The following is a 17,706-nucleotide window of genomic DNA, read 5'->3' as shown; positions in this document are numbered from 1 at the left end:
GACAGTAACATCAATCTACATCCTACAAGACAATATTTCTGAAATCATAAATCATAAAAAAATTGTTGTGAAGCGCACTATCTACATAAATTATACGAATTTAATGTTCATTTTCTAAAAATGAAATGTATTACAGGGGAAAACATTTTGATTATAACACTTAATTAATTATACAGTAAAAAAAATACAATAAGTTCTAATTAAAATTACTTACCTGAGTTAAAGGTACATATTTCTACGTGCCAGTCTGATTTTGTGGAGTTCTAGTTCCTCCAGGTACCGTGTTCGAGATAAACGCAGAGACTGAAAAGTTAACAATATTGTATAAGGAATTCATTTGAATAAATTTTACCTTTCTAAATTTTTGCTTAAGTGTATGTAACTGGTGTTTACTCATACTGGACCTGAGTCTGAGAGTTTTCTCTACATTAAAAAAGAAGCACTGGAGTGTTCTTTAATTGGTCCGAGGTAAAATTCCAAGCAGACATGCTAAGCTTTCTATGTAGGTAATTGCTAAATTCTGTTCGAACACTCGAACACTGAAATATTGAAAACTATCGATATGTCGCAGTGAATTCAAAGTCCCAACCACTAGATCTTAGCCTTTGAAATCTCAAATACTCAGATATTTTAAGTATTTAAAAATATTAAGTTTTTAAGTTTTAGGTCCCACCGAATTTCGAGATAATGAGGTTTGACTGTACATTGTCTTCACTGTGGTAACTAACTGGCATCCTTTCAATGTGATTTATACTGATCTCTCTGATTTTTAGTTATATTGATCTCCATAATTTGAGTTATTATGACTAACCTATACAGGTTGCATAGATCAAAGTTATACCTGAGCTTCTTTCGTAGTTCTAAAAAAGGATCTAAATATCACCCTGAAGTTAAGGTATTTTGACCGTGTCAAGTTTTTCGAGTCTTTCCCGTCTCTTAACCTCTAGCTCTTGCTCTAGTCGAGCGAGTATTCGAGGTTTACTGAGTGCCCTGAGATGTTCTAGTTCTATTTTTTCCCATAGATCTGCTGCTGTTCTCTCTAGGTCCAGTCTCTCGTACCCTTTCAGGGTACGTAAATCTGTGGCTGTCAGAGTACGTAACCCATACCCATCTTTGGGTCTGTAGTGTTTATCAAAGTGGGCGTTTAAAATAATGGTTGTAACTTTTGGTCTGTAGAGAACTCGGTCTACTTCGGCTAAAATCCTCTCTGTGATGTCCGCCACTGTAGAAAACTCTATCCATTGGATTTTTACCCTTTAAACAAATAAAGGAGTCGATAATGAATACATATCTTTTATCATGGAACATGAAATGTTGAAAATACAGATGAGTTGTAAAAGATAATTTTAAGGTAAATTTTTAATATAAATCTGACCCTCCATTTTTTTAAAATATGGAAGTGATATAAGGTATTAAAATCCATCCTTTAACTTCTGAATCATTGAAATTCTATGCAGTAAGAAGATACAAATCATTTTCCCATATGATCTCCTAAATGCTAAATGTGACGTCATGAACTTGTGCATTTTCCGGTATTTTCTTAAAAAGTTTTAGAAAATATCAATTTTTAGTGAAATTTTCTTTCACATGATACAGAGCACATGTATCGCCCACAAAAATTTTGAAATATTCATGTGATTTTTACAGAATAATCTTTAAATTGAAGTGGGCGCCGAATGTTGACACTGTTTTTTCTTAATATTTGCATCCATTGAATAGTATTTCCTTTATTTCGTATGAAAACCATTGCCATTTATCAGTCAGTAAACGCCACTTAGCAAGCCTTTAGCAACCGCTCTTCCATCAATTATGCATTTTTTTTATTTATTTTTTTTTTGCAACAGCTGCAACATTAACTAACAACCAAAGAAAGCATTGTATTGTTAACAGGGAAATAACCCCTGAAATGAGTCATTTTGAGGCTTTTTTGCTAAAATCTTAATGTACCAATATTAATGACGTCGTATTTCAAAAATGGTTCTCCTTTATGCTATTTTCTTTCATAATTTACCACATTCATATACTCAACTCATATTTAAGCCAATTTCATTACTTTTTAATACATTAGATTTAAGTGCACAATAAAGATCAAACGATACCTTCTTCCTAGCACATGACAATCAGGTTTTTGTATAGTTAATATTTTTTAACAGCTGGTTACAAGATGAGGACTATGGTGCCTTACATGGACAGGATGGAGAAGGAAAACTCCAACTTACAGAATCAGAACCTGAATACTGTTTATGGCGAAGACTCCAAGAGGGAATGAGGGGAACAGGGGAGGGAAGAGGAGATTAAGGAGGACATGAGGAGTATAGAGGGTCAGGGAATAAAAGAGGATCAAGTGACTGATGATACAAACAAGGAAGAGGAGATTAAGGAGGGTATAGAGAATATACAGGGTGAGGGAGTGACTGAGGACACAATCAAGATTGAGGACCAGAATACCATCAATGAGGACAATAAAAGTTGAATTGAAGAAAAACAGAAAGGGGAAATAAGAATAGTGTACCTGAGAACAATGATGTAGACATGAATAAAAATGAAAGTGAGGATATACACAAAACAGAATGTGGAAATCAGAATAAAATCACTGAGGACAATGATGTAGACAATGATAAAAGAAATGAGGACACAAGCAAAGCTAAAAATGAGGACCAGAGTGAAGTTACGGAGGATAGCAATGAAGAAAATAAAACGGAAAGGAAGGACACAAAGAAAACTGAAAGTGAGGACAAAAACAAAACTGAAAGTGAGGACACACACATAACTGAAAATGAGAACTCGAACAAAACTGAAAGTGAGGAAACAAACAAAACTGAAAGTGAGGACCAGAATAAAGCCACTGAAGTAGCATGTAATTCTCTGGTTCTATGTATGAGCTTCACTATGCAATCCTTTGTTCTATATCACAATACTTAGCAAACACTAGTGCCAAATGATATTTCTGTCATGTCCAATACACCGAGTTCAATCCTTCAGAAACATCAACTTGCCATAGTTATATTCACAATTAAAATTTTCAGTTTCAGTTTTTGTATATCAACATCTTTCTGTGATAATCAAAATGACTGTGATTGGATTTTTTAAAAAAAAAAAAAAAAAAAAAAAACTATTTTCTGATTTATATTTTTATACAATATCTTATTAACTTTGACCACCAATCTACATTTAGCATTGTTGTCTTCTTCAATCTATTTTTATTTCCTGTGTAAAATTATTGGTCATTTTTATGTTAATAATCTTGTATGCCACATATATTTAATAAAGTTTAGAAATTGGAATGTTGAAGGTGATTTTATTTCAATGTTTTTAACGTATTTTGAGTAAAAAGAATATAGGACCCACATGTTAACCATTCTTTAAAAATTTCACATTTATTTATACTAATAAACTTTGATTATTTAGAAGCTGGTATGTCAGAAACAGTTGTTTGTAGTATTATTTCTGCTAAGTAATGAATGTTAAGGATATTATCCACAATGAAAGATAATAGGGGAACCATTACTAATTTGTCTAGTAATATTTTCACTTTGTGATTCCATTTAATCTGAAACCTGTTATTGTAATAAATTTTGTTTTATGATAATTCTTTTAATATGATAAAAGTTCTTATCAGGTACAAAGGTACTTGGATTGATTGATTGATTGATTGTATGTTGTTTAACGTCTCTCTCGAGAATTTTTCACTCATATGGAGACGCCACTATTGCCGGTGGAGAGCTGCAAATTTTGTCCTATACTCGGCACTTACGGCCATTGAGCAGTGAGGGATCTTTTTCGTGCCAGCACCTACTGCGACACGGGACCTCGGTTTACACGGTCTCATCCGAAGGACCGGCCTCCACGTCCCACAGTGGGATTCGAACCCGCGACGTAAGGATCAACTCCTTACTTCGCGACTCTAGAGCAGACGCTCTAACCACTGAGCCACGCGGGCGACCAAGGATACTTGGAAGAAACTTTTATACAGTATAGTAAATCAGTAAAGCCTTGTTTTACATTATATCTAGTCCAGAAATCTTCATTATTTTATATTTAACTATGTGTATACCATTACAATGATACACCTATTCTAATCTGATAGTAGTGTGGAGTCACTTTTTTAATGCATGATGTAAACATTCCTAATTAATAAATAAACACACAGTAACTATTTTTTAAACTTGTTGTAATTATTCGAAGATATTATATTCAAGATCTTAATTCTTTGAACAAGCTGATTATAATGAAGAAGAGATTGGTAAAAATTCCAAACTGTTAATAAAATACGACAAGAAATTTGTCAGAACCTGTTCTATTAAGTGGCATTAATAATGTAAATAAACACACTATCAAGCATGCCTCGTTGTTATGTCATTTCTTAGAGATCATGAAATAAAGCTATGGTTTACCCTATGATTTATTATTGCTGTGTGATACAAGTGTAAGGATAGACAATAGACAATTTGGTCTGTAGATTCTTTTTTAATTAAAGGAAGTAGCTATGATGCTATATATATTAGCTTTAGTTAATGTAAGTCTCTATTTTTAATTTACTGTAAAGGGAGGTAACGCTACATCAAAATTATTTTATCAAACATTTCTTCGGGAATTTTATGTGATACAAAATAAAGTGTGTAAAATAGCTTAATTAGAATTTAAGTAAAAAAAAACAAATATAGAAGTAATGATATTTCTTTTATTTTTACAAAGAATTGTACACCATGTGGTTAAGTTAGGAATTTTTCTCAGTTACAGTCGCATTATTTCCAGGAAAGTTTTTGAGATTTAAGAAAAAGGGAGATTTTCTCGAAGGACATGTACATACGATTTATAGGTTTAATCTCAGAACTGATGCATAATCATTTGATTCAAATCATGTATTAATGCTTAACCTATTTTAACATGATAACTTCCAATTAAGTAGCATGCGTAAAATTGTACATCATTCACTAATATAAGTATCTGATTAATTTAATTTTATGATTACATAATGAAACCTTATTGCATTGATAAAAATACAGAAAAATGCATGTTACATATAACTTGTCTGTATTTCATTATGTAGCGTAAAATAAATATAACCGTGTTTAACATAGTACAAAGGAAGGTCATGGTCAGAATGTTCAACATTGTCCTTGACCCAAACTTGTTTATCTCCATTGACAACTGAAAAATAGTCAAGTGTGTACATGTAAGCCAGGCAAATCTCTACAAAACAAAAATGTGTTCCTCCCAGAGTATGTTTAATAAACAAACAAGTACAGAGAAACATAAGGCTTGATTCCCATTTAACTGAAACTTACTTAATAAAGATTAAAGTCAGTTTATTTTCTGAAAAAATTCAATGAAACATCGCTTTGAGTGAATGGTTAATTTCCTAATTCACTCCGTCTGTTTTTATCAATCCTCATCCAATGAGCTTTGATCATTTATTTCTGAAAATGTTCATCTAAAATATATGAGCAATAATTACCTTTAGATAAAAAAAGATTCAAACTTATTTTACTTACGCGTTTACAGTACAGTCATTTATTTGATGTAACAATGTGGAAGGGCAGTGGTCCATACCTTGAATTCAGACTAATGGTTCAGAGAGTTTGAGTTTCGTTTAACTCTGTGAAGAACCCGCTACAATTTCTGCCTTTCGGTGAAGATGGGCACCCAGAGGATGTCAGAGGGATATTCGACAAAGAAAAGACCAGGAGGTTCTATGTGTACTGCAAGGTGGGTTGTATTGTTTTTATTGTTTTTTTTTTTAATTCTGTAAACCAACTTTTACTCGCGTCATCTTTTATTCGCGCTTAACCCGTTTAAAATCAATCCGCGACAATTAATTTTCGTCACTGAGGAAACACTCTCTACAAATACAAAGCAATATAATTGGTCGCGGCAATTAATATTCTCGAGTTAAAGTAGGTCGTGAAACTGGCGGATATTTCTCGCAAGTGAATAAAAGTTGGTTTACAGTACTCTAGAAACTCTTTATTAATGCTTAATTAATTTGTAGAAGTCTACATGTGTAAATTCTTTAATATTATTGTTGATGTTCATGTTTGAAAAACCAATTATCAATGAAAACAAATAGGAAATGTTTCTCAATGGAAATTTAATAAATGAGATGGATTTTTAGAGTATGTATAGGTCTTAATTTTATAGCGAATAATGATCACTAATTAGAATCCAGGCCACTTGGATAACACTGTAGCTGTAATGACTTTTGTTCTTTTTTAGCTAGGGTTTGTTACGACCCAGAGGAGTTGTGATTTTCTTCACCTCCCTGTATCAGGTCGCCCGCGTGGTGCAGTGGTTATCTAGAGCGTCTGCTCCAGAGTCGCAGAGTAAGGCTTTGATCCTTACGTCACGGGCTCGAATCTCACTGCAGACAATATAATTTTGTGTTTCTTACATATAATGTACAATATAATGTATTACTCTTACTCATCATATATTATAGTTTGAGCACAAAGTCTACTGTAGAATTTGTAAAATTTGCTTTGAAGTGTGAAAAACTAACACTTTCCAACATATAACCTTAAAGTAAATACTCCTGTATTTTGAGACAATCCCTAAAAAATATCCAGAAGACAGATTTTCCCTAAACTTGGCATATATACTGAAGTCATTGTAAATTACATACGATTTAAAATTACAGAGTTTTTATGTTATAGTTTTCACACAATAAAACCCCAGACGCCCCCTTAACTTAATTACCTTAACTTTCCAACCTTCAGAATTACAGTCTTTGATATTTTGTCACATTGTTATTAATAAAAATTATAATTTCACAGTGTAAGGGAGACAATCTAAAATTGTTCGAAGAATTTTTTGTTGTAGAAGTGATATTCATCAGCAAAATGTCAACGCTAATCAACGAAGTCTTTCATTATTTTCCTTGCTTCTGCATAAAATGTACACAAAAATACAACAGTTAAAGGAATATCTAGGTAATTAATGTTTGATTGATCCCGCCATGTTGATTGTCAGGGAACGAGGAAGACGCCTAGCATTGCTGAGGTGGATGAGGAGGAAGAAATGGAACCAGCAAAAGCCAGGGAAAGTTCTACAAGATTCGTTTCGAGCTAATTCCCAAATCTCCGTCAAAGAAGCCCTCATGGAAAGTTAACGAGGCCAGGTTTACAAATGTGTTCACTGAGCAGACCTTCATCTTCATGTTTAACCGCTGGTTGTTTCGGGAACACGAAGATATGGAGATAATGAGGGGATATGTGGAGATAACGAACAGTATTCGAGCTCAAAAGTCTATTAAATATTAGAAAATAGGAGCAGAGCAAACACGGACCTCTAAAACATCAGAGGTGGGATCAGGTGCCATGGAAGAGTGAGCATCCCCTGCTGATTGGTCACATCCGCCGTGTGATCCTTGTCATGATCGGGAAATAGCGAAAAAAATCCGTCGACAATTCAGTATGTAAATAATTGCCTAAAAATTGGAATGAACAAGATGTGTTTGTAAAACACTGATGCCCCCGTATGGCAGCTTATGGCGAAGGTTAAAATTTCTCATATGCAAGTCAAAATCCAGGCCAAAAGATAAAAAATGTTGGTACCCAAAGAAAGTGGTTGATATCCAAAGGAAGGTCTTGTCACAAGGTTCAAGGTTTACATATGTGAAGTATGAAAGTCCCACCAACTAGCACCAACTATTCAAAAGTTATGGCCATGGTTAAAGTTTTTCAAAAGTAGGTCAAACTTCTAGGTCAATGGCAAAAGGTCAAAGTGATTGGTATCCGAAGGAAGGTCCTGTCACAAGGATTACATGTGTAAAGTATGAAAGCCCTAGCTCCAACCTTTCAAAAGTTATGGCCAAGGTTAAAGTTTTTCAAAAGTAGGTCAAACTCCAAGGTCAAGGTGAAAAGGTCAAAGTTGTTGGTATCCAAAGAAAGGCCTTTTCACAAAGAATACACATGTGAAGTTTGAAACCCAAAGCACCAACTGATCAGAAGTTATGGCCAAAGTTAAAGTCTCATAAAATTTAACAAAAGTGGGTCAAAATCCAAGGTCAAAAGGTCAAATTTGATGGTACCCAAAGAAAGGTCTTGTCAGGAATACACATGTGAAATATTGAAAGTCATAGCTCCAACCAATCAAAAGTCATGGGCAAGGTTAAAGTTGACAACAGAGAGACAAACAGACAAACAGAGAGACAGGAAAAAACAATATATTCCCGGGATCTTTCGATCCAAGGGCATAAAAATGTCTGTCAGCATTTGACATAATGATGGGATGTACGAGGGGTGATCCAAAAGTTTGCGAACTATCTCGATATTTGAAAAATCACAATACAGATCAGCATAATATTTAGCACACATATAGTCATACACATGTTCTATAAATAATGTTTTGCTTCGTGTTTGTGACGTCACAGTGTAAAAATGACGTCAGTGTGTAGGTCACTTGTGACAAAAAATGGTTGACTCAGTCGTACTCGAGCAACGAACGGCTGTAAATTTTAACGTATATCTCGGAAATTCCTTTGCAGTAGAATATGATAATTTGTACAAGGTCTATGAAGATAAAAGACTTACCAGAAGTTCAATCATTAATTGGATTGAATGTTTTAATGAAGGCAGGGAGATGGTTAATAATTATGTTTGTTCTGTTGACCAGAGAAAGCAAGCCGGTAAAAAGATGTGTTCTTAGTTGAGCAATTTATTTTGAAAGATCGCCAAGTTACATTAAGAAAAATTGTTGAATATCTGAGCAATAATATAATTATAAAATTCCTAAAATATCTTTTACTTTAGACTTTAAACATATGAGATATGAAAAAAATAAAAGGCGCCCATACGTTTTCCACATTGGATAAACGACGCTCTCGAGACAGAGGACTCGGGTTGTGATGGTCACCATGGTAATTCTGGGAAGGGATATCCTTATCCACCCATCCTATTAACGAGATTTGGCCATTTCTGACAGATGGTCTGTTCTTCTTATAAAAAATTAATTGCATGGTAAGAAATATAAGACTCAGAAAAATCTCATAGCTTCTGTGAACAGACCGCTACGAATCATGTCACGTGACCGCCTGTATCACGTGATTCGCGCATGGGTAGAACAATGGCAGATGAGCATTAAAAGAGGAGAGGACTACTTTAAAAAATAATGAACAGTGAAACCTCATTTTATTTCTTTTAAGGAAGTTATTCAATTAGTTCGCGAACTTTTTGATCACCCCTCGTATTTGCTAACAAGGTCATTGTATCGACCATAGAATTTACGAAATGATGACTTTAAACGAGACTGCTGATATTCTTGTTTCATCAACTTGTTTGTACTTAAACTTAGCCCGTTTTAGAAATTGTTCATACGTAGAGCATGCTCTGGCGTATCGAATCAACTGAGAAATATAAACCCCATATGCAGGTGATAAGGGTATATTGCTGCATAAGTAAGGGAAGTTGACGATTGAAAAGTTAAAGTCATCACATTTATCATAAAGCTTGGTTGTTAGATTACCATTAACGTTTTTTCTAATAAAATATCCAAATATGATACAGATGTATCAGACTCTGTGGTATCTTGTATCTCAAGCTCAACGGGATATATCGTGTCGACATAAGAATGGAAATAACCATCGTTAATTGAGAATACGTCGTCGATATATCTAAATGTCGAGTTGAAGGCCACAGCAAGTGTTTTCTTCTTTTCACGTAAAAGATTTTGAACAAATTCTGTTTCATATGAATACAAAAGAAGGTCTGCTAATAACGGGGCGCTATTGGTACACATGGGAATTCCAATAGATTGTTGGAAGACCTGGTCTCCAAAAACCACGTAGATATTGTCAATCAGAAACTCGAGCATCTTTTTAATGTCAACTTTAGATTGTTTTTGCAAATGACCAATGACAAAGTAAATAAATTTTTTATTGAAAAAGCAGCTGTCAACGATGTCAGAAATTAAGTCTGGACTTTGATTTATCGTGGGGGATAGCTGTATATAAAGTTGAAAAGTCCTAAGTTTTTATGTTGATGATTTTGGTAAAATTTTGTGATTTCAAATGTTCCAAAAGTTCCTTAGAATTTTTTAGCATCCACATCTGATTTACACCACTTCTCGAATATATTGTTCCACAGTACTCTTGAAGTTTCTTCTTTTCACTACTGTTGATATCTTAGTGAAAAGTAAAGAAAGAGGCTTGGTAGAACATTTACTGGAACCCGCTATGTCTCTGTTCGTAAGAATTTTTATGAAGTTTCGGAATCCAATATAGATATGGTAATTCAAATTCATTTTGGTTGTTGGGAATATTAAAAATATTCAAAACTGACATTTGATTTTGAAGAATTTCCTCCTTAGAAAGGGAACTATGGGTATAAGTTGGAATTCCACTTGTATAATTAAATCTCAGTTCCTCTAAAATACAATTTATATAATGAGCCTTACAAACAAAGACAATGTTGTTACCTGCTTTGTCAGCAGGGACCAGTACGTACTGATCGAACTGAAGGAACTTCCTGCCATCTGGTCAGGGGAGGAAACTCCTTTATTGGCTTCGTTACATTTAAAGTAAAAATACAACATTTAATTGGATATCTTCTCTGCATCTTTCCATCTAGGAGGCAAGTTGTTATAAGCAAGGGTATTTTTAAAAGATTTTCGATATTCTGCTTGGTGAAGTGTTCTGGTTCTGGGCTGGGCTCTATTGGTTAATGCCTCAGATTTTCTTTTCAAACAAAGTTTCTTATCTCAGAGGTTATTCTGCAACATTCATTAAAACGTGAACTTTATTTCTTTATTCATGTTACATTGTTCCAGGTACACATTGAAAAAAATATATTGTTTATTTGTATGATTTAATTTCACAACTACCTCCTAATAATAAAAAATATAACAAAATACAATACATGTATAACTATAATAATATGTACTCTGATAATTGTTGTTGTTGTTCTTTTTTGTTTGTTTGTTTGTTTGTTTGTTTTTTTGTTTTGTTTTGTTTTGTTTTTTTTTGGGTTTGTTTGTTTTGTTTTGTTTTGTTTTTTTTTTAAAGCTTAGAAACTTCAACTTTTTTTCATTTTGCATTGATTTACATCTTCCTAAAAAAATACAATGTACATGATCAAGGTTATAAACTCTAACAGGTGAACGGTACTACAAATACTTAACATTTATATTACTAATTTATTGATTTTGTAGACAGACTTCGTGTATTCTCATTTCTGTAGATGTGCGTATTTTGCTGAATGGTATTTGTCTGAGAGATTGTTGGTATGAGTATAGAGCAGCCTGGAGGTTCCCTGTCACCTGTTGACAGATCCCCAGAATCTGCCACGATACGTCTCTGAGATGTATAGATATAAGCTGTCCCTGTTCGTAGTGAACTAGGGTTTGTAGATCATCTAGAGCTGTTTGTGCTATCATTCTGTCTAAATGTCTGTAGCACAAGATCTCTAGCATGTAAAACAGTATCAAGCGTGGGATAAATAATACAAGGGATCTGTTCTGTAGAGCGGACTGTTGTTCCGGTATCAATTCACTGATGTAATGGATTCTATTGTCAAGTTTGATATACCATGCTACAGCCTGTCTCATCTTTGTAGACCAGGACCGCTCCTCTACAGCTTCAGTATACATCTCTGTATCTACATTAAACCTATACATCACATACGGCTGTGCTAACTTGACCTTGATCATCTCTATAATAGATAAAGCTTCCATGTATCTAAGTGTCTTGTAATAATACTTGGCTATATACATCATGTCAGTAATACAACCAAATTTGGCTGCTAATTTCAGCATGTGACAGGAGATTTTGTCAGCTCTATACCTCAGTTTGTTTTCCTGTGTGCAAGTTTCCATGTATAATATAAAAGCTGTTTTCTGAAGGACACCAGCTGTAAGTTTCTGTAGCACAAGGACTTGATACTGTGTCAGGAGGGGTGAACCCATCATCTGTTCTACTGCATGTAGATATCTCGTACAACTTTGTATGTTGAATTTTGAATATGTGTCATGTTTTTGTATTTCCTCATATAGATTTACATCAAACTCAGTCTCAGAAATCAGAGTATGTTCATCTGTACAGATGGAGAGTCTGGGATTAAAAAGGACATTTATAATATAAGACCTTATGGAGGGACTGTGTAGCAGGAATGCTAAACCCTTCTCATACAACCTATACAATCTCACAAATAATTGATGTTGATTTTTGCCATGAATTTTACTCAGAAACATGTTATTTTCTGGAATGAAAAAGTTAGGACAGACCCCCTCATACGCCCATTTGAGTATGAGTTTAAAACAGACCCAGAAACCACCCAGGAGATTTTGTGGACACCAATGAGGTAATGTATTTTGTTGAATCACACAGAAAACTGCTGTCTTCATGTGATAGGAACACAGTAATTTATCATCATCACCTACTCCATTGTTTATTATTTCTGTTAAGAACAATTTAAGCAAGCCATAAGTTAAGAATTGACAGTGGTTCATTGCATACACAAGTTTGTGTTCTGCCAGAGAGAAAGAAATTCTCCATTCATGGTCTTCATGACTTCCTAACTTATTTCCAATTGCTACAAAGTGACATCCATTTTTCACTATATCATCAACAACATGAGGCTGGGGCCATGAGTGACATCTGTCTATCCATGAGGAGGCAGATGGAGGCCAAAAGTCACAAGCAAAACAGCACGTATAATCATATTCTATTGATCCAACCGTTCCACTGGCACAGGGTCCATGTTGAGTGGAATAAATTGATGATAGAAGACACATGATCTGTCTGTGTATAGAACTAGATATATAATGTCTGTTATACATTCTAACACAAGCTCTCTGAATTTCTCTATTCATTCTTGGTGAGAGTAAATATAACAAAGTGAATCCTGGTGGACTATTAGAACAGTCACAGAGGATCAGTGTTTGTCTGTGTGTGTTGTAATACTGAGACTGAGATAATTCCCAGATCACACTGTAATTATTTGGCCAGTACATAAAATCTATATCTGATTCTTTCAGTCTGAATCCTTCTCTGCGGCTTCCACTCACCATCTCACTGTACCCATAATTTGTTGTCATTTGATTTTCCACCTTATCCCTGATGTCCATCACATCTCTCCTCATGGCCAGCATTTGTGAGGTACCCACTTTATGACACAGTCCCACAAACACTGACTCTGATATTTGCTGTACGGCTGTCCTGCTGGCAAGAATTAAAGGAGTATTTTATATATATCTTGTATGATATGCTTATTTAGTAACAATCATCATCATCATTAACTTAGTTTATATTTTTACTTTAAAACTTTGGGTGTAATTCTCTATTTAAAAAATGTTTTATATGCATTATTTAATTCGTTGTTTTCTTAACCTTTTTATTGATTATTAATGGAGGAAACTAAACTTTAATGTAAGAATATTAATTGTTTTGTGCCATGTCTCATAAACTATTAAAACAGATTTCAACAAAATATACTGATTCAGGCAGATTAAGAATAGTAAATATTGCTGTCATTAAAACTTACATTTGTGACGATCTAAAATAGTCCATGTTTATCTTTTCAAGGAAAACTTAAAAATTTGACGGAAGTACTTCTAAAAGTTTCCGATGCTATAATTAGTACAGAGAAATCCACTACCACTGATTTTATATATAGCAATATCTTTATGATCTAGCTATCATAAACAGGGAAGAATCCTGAAATCTCAGGGTTTTTTTAAGGAGGGTACAAATTTGCCATTAATTGGTTACTTAAGATTTACTGAATTGTGCAGTGATGAAAAAAAAACATTTCAGAGGCAGGAGTCTAGGGGATAAGAAAATTTTAAGACTGTTTTGTGCCATGTGTATATGTAAAGTTAAAATGGTCAACAAAATGTATTCATTCAGAAAGTGTAGGCTTTTTTAGAGTAATACATTGCTTATAAAACTTATGTTAAACCTTCTTTACATAGTGTAAATTCAGGTTCATTCAAATCACGACTCCTAAAGGTAGGGTGGGGCCACAATGGACAATCAAAGTTTTACATAGGAATTCATAGGAAAAATCTTTTAAAATATTCTCAAGAACAGCAAATTAAAGCCAGGATTAGTCAACTCAGCATTGTACCCTGAATTACTTAAAATGTCCTGTTTTGTACAGCCGTGGTGGTTAGCACCATATTAACAACAGTTGAAGAAAAGTGCAAGCTAGAAATAAATGATATCATTAACAGTGTATTTATTTATTAGTACATATATCATTAAGAAAAAGTATTTGTTATAACAGTCAAAAGAAAACATAATCATTGCTAACAAAGAACCCCATGGTAATTGAATGTAACTATGTTAATTCAATGCCAACATAATTTAAACATATAATTGGAAATCTATGTAGTTAAACTCACATCTCGAGTTAACAAGGTTTATTAAATGTCACATTTTCATCATAATGCTTAACAAGAATGACCTTTCATACAGACAGTTCAATTACAGTGTATATATTTAAAAAAGAAGAAGATAAAACTACAACATTTAAAGATAAACACTCTCTGTATTTTAATTTTCAGTTTTGATCTCGTTGTTCTTCAATCGGTCAATGCACAATGAAACTAAGTAATCATATCTTCATAAGCTACAAGTTTAAAGGATACAGCAAGTCTGGCTTTCCAGAAAGCCTGAAATGTCAGCTCTTTGGCTTCATTAATGTCACAAAGTAAACGTGGAATGTTACATTATTTTCTCAGCTATTACAGTAGTATTGCTTTTGATAAAATAGGGAGGGGGGTGGAGGACAGAAAAATAAATCGACGACTTATCTGAACAATCTCTGACAAGGGGAAAAAAGGGGCTATCCAAACTCAATATTTTCATTTCTTGGAAGGAGGGATTACAACTTTACGACAAACATATTTTATATTATAATACATTCCCATCCATGAGATAATTTGACGTACCATACTGCAACAAAAGGTGGAAGATGGGACAAGGGTGCGCCTTTTCAATGTTGGGGGGATGCTTTATTCATTTTAAATATATTTTGTATAATGTCTGTAAAAAAAAAAATCTAACTACTGAGAAGTATTCGTAAGAATTATTTAAATGAATTTTAAGTTTTACTTAAAAAATTCTATGTACATTGGAATGCTCTGCGTATAATTAGAGTTATCGCGCTTGCATTATCCTTGGAAGTTTTTGACGAGTCCAAATTAGGAGAGGCAAATGCAAGTGATTCTTGGAAATGAAAATATTTAGTATATGCCCAATGAAAATCATGCGCGGTAAAATTCTGGACCCGGTCGTCCAGATAGCGTCGTTTTTCAGTTTCTGTTAGGACGCCGTGAAAAGTACATGTGTGTTGGATAGCTTCAAATTATTTTAAGCCGCCTCCACCCCGCCACCTTTTCCTTTTTTGATGAAGTCCAATTCTGTCTATATCTTTGTTTTGAATTTGTTTTAGGTAGTTTTCGGTTTCAGACCACAAGAAGGTTTTATATATTATGTAATCAATTACGCCACATATTAGGTAATCACTGTTTACATATCAATCATATTCATAATTCGGCTTCATTCTGTTGTGAATTTTTGATACAGATAATAAGAAGTTAATTAATAATTTTATGGATTTCTTGACCGATTATTACATAATTAATTACAAGTAATTTCTATAATTAAAGTCACATTAGTGGCAAAGTGCAACATACCTAAGTGTTTTGTTGTGTATGAAAATGGAGAGTGAAGGCGGTTTCTCAAAATTCTGCGATAGTACAATAACTGAGAGTTGGGTTCATGACAGTACACGGAAATGTTTAAGAATGAGAAGTTCCACAGATTAGTTATTTTATCAAACTGAATTTGCATTGGCAATTGTACATAAAGTCATATATGGCGTATTTTTTTTTATAAGTTCAGACTACCTAAATTAAAACGTTTTTCTATTTGTTTTATTACTTTATATAAAAATAGGACTTTCCTGTAAATTACACAATTTAAATCAATCACGTTTCAAACATATTAGAATTTTAAAACAATAACTGATTTATTTACCGATTCCGCATTTAATTAGCAGACAGAGTTTAATTCTTTTTTAATCAATCTAACTATGGAAACATGAAGTTATTCAAGTTCAAAATCGGTGAAAAATTTAATTTCAACGTAAATAACATATATCATGTTTAGCTACACTCAATCTCGTATTTTTATTTTTTAGCTCAGATACACCATCGATAGCTTTAACAATTATTCCGAAAGAAGATGGATAAAAACTTAGCGTTCCTTTTGACTTTAGTTCTTAGCCGCCTACAACGGCAGCAAAGAAGTTTTAAAGCACCAACTTAAATTAATCTGAACCTCATTTAATTCCAAATACTTTCCTAGCTTTATTTCCTTAATCGTATCCTCTGAAATGACTTGGCCATCGAGCCACTGTTAATATCAAGGGAAAAATTGAGACACTCCTGCATCATGCCCTTCTGCTGCCCATGCAGATTCATGTTCTAACACTATATTATGTATAATATAAGTACATGTACATGTATAGGCTCTTGGGAAAAAATCATGCATAGAAGGGAATAGAATTGAAACGATACCATTTAAAATTAAGTATTTGCACCCTGAAAAGAACCTCAATCTACCAAAATCGATTTTATGGGCTGTTCATGGGCTGAGACACATTTTATAATTTTTGCTTTATTTCAAGTATACGAGGAGTGATTTTTTTTTTTTACTTTTTTTCATTGACAAAAAACGCAAATTAGAATTGTATAAAGAAAATGATAACAGTTGCTTTGTTTATTAATTCTTAAAATCTGAGCAAGGTAAAGAAAATTGTATCTTTTCCAAAAACTTTCCTACAGGGGTTAATTTAAATTAAAAAAAGAATAGTGCACACATATCCAAGAAAATTCTCATAATGATTCTTTATTATCTTTATTCCAATGCCCGCAGCACTGAGTTACTTAAATCAGAGACATTTATGTTTCTGCCTAAATTGTGCTTTAAGGTTAAATTTCTTTTCTTCGAAATTTATTTTTTTTGAATAAGTTCAGTTTTATTTTTCATATACTGTAAACCAACTATTATTCGCGTCATCTTTTATTCACGATTCGTCAGTTTGAAATCAATCCGTGACGATTAATTTTGGCGACTGAGGAATTATTCTATACAAATAGAAAGCAAAATAAATGCTTCGCGCCGATTTATATTCGCGAGTTAAAGTAGGTCGCGAAACTCGCGAATATTTCTCGCACGCGAATAAAAGTTGGTTTACAGTATACAGCAGTAATTATCGATTGACTAAAGTACACATAAAAGTAAAGTTTTTGCCATTGTATTTATGCATTTAATGTGAGTTGTTATTTGAATGTTTTCACTGTTTTCTTTCGTCAGTAAATCTTGGATCAACGTCTTGGCTTATACATTCAATGTGCCGTGATTTGTGTATTTTGATCCCCGCGCTCTGACCATCGTTTTACGCAATAGCCTAGATACGATGTTTATTTGTATTCTGAAGACTCACCACTACCCAAGTGATCCTTCCTCTAGTACTCTTAATGAACCCTGTGTAGTTTTACTATAAGATGGACCATTTTGTTTAATAATAATAAGACAGAATTTGGTCAATTTTGTTACATTTCTATATTTAGAAATCGTGTCATCATCAGGTCCTTTGCCAGACCACCAGCTTATCAATATTTATAAATGTTTTAATTACTAAAATCTCCTTCAAGTCCTAGACCAGTGATCATGCACAGACAGACAAACTAACAAAGATGGAG

At 33.5% G+C, this 17,706-nt stretch overlaps 1 protein-coding gene across 1 annotated transcript; it reads right to left on the bottom strand.

Annotated features, from left to right (window-relative positions):
• Window positions 1-11,130: 11,130 nt before the first annotated feature.
• LOC133175077 (uncharacterized) lies at window positions 11,131-13,156 on the bottom strand. The gene has a single exon (XM_061310199.1). The coding sequence runs from the start codon at window positions 13,081-13,083 to the stop codon at window positions 11,131-11,133; it is 1,953 nt and encodes a 650-aa protein (XP_061166183.1). The 5' UTR covers window positions 13,084-13,156.
• Window positions 13,157-17,706: the final 4,550 nt, after the last annotated feature.

Source organism: Saccostrea echinata, unplaced genomic scaffold (genome assembly GCF_033153115.1).
Source record: "Saccostrea echinata isolate AGI-Se365-2 ecotype Australia unplaced genomic scaffold, CSIRO_AGI_Sech_v1 ptg000060l, whole genome shotgun sequence".
In the NCBI taxonomy this organism is placed as follows: Eukaryota; Metazoa; Mollusca; class Bivalvia; order Ostreida; family Ostreidae; genus Saccostrea; species Saccostrea echinata.
The sequence above is the reverse complement of the archived record's forward strand: the minus strand, read 5'-3'. Positions and strand labels throughout refer to the sequence as shown.

Coding starts and splice junctions, on each gene's coding strand:
- LOC133175077 (XM_061310199.1), bottom strand. CDS start 13,083: ATGCTGGCCATGAGGAGAGATGTGATGGACATCAGGGATAAGGTGGAA.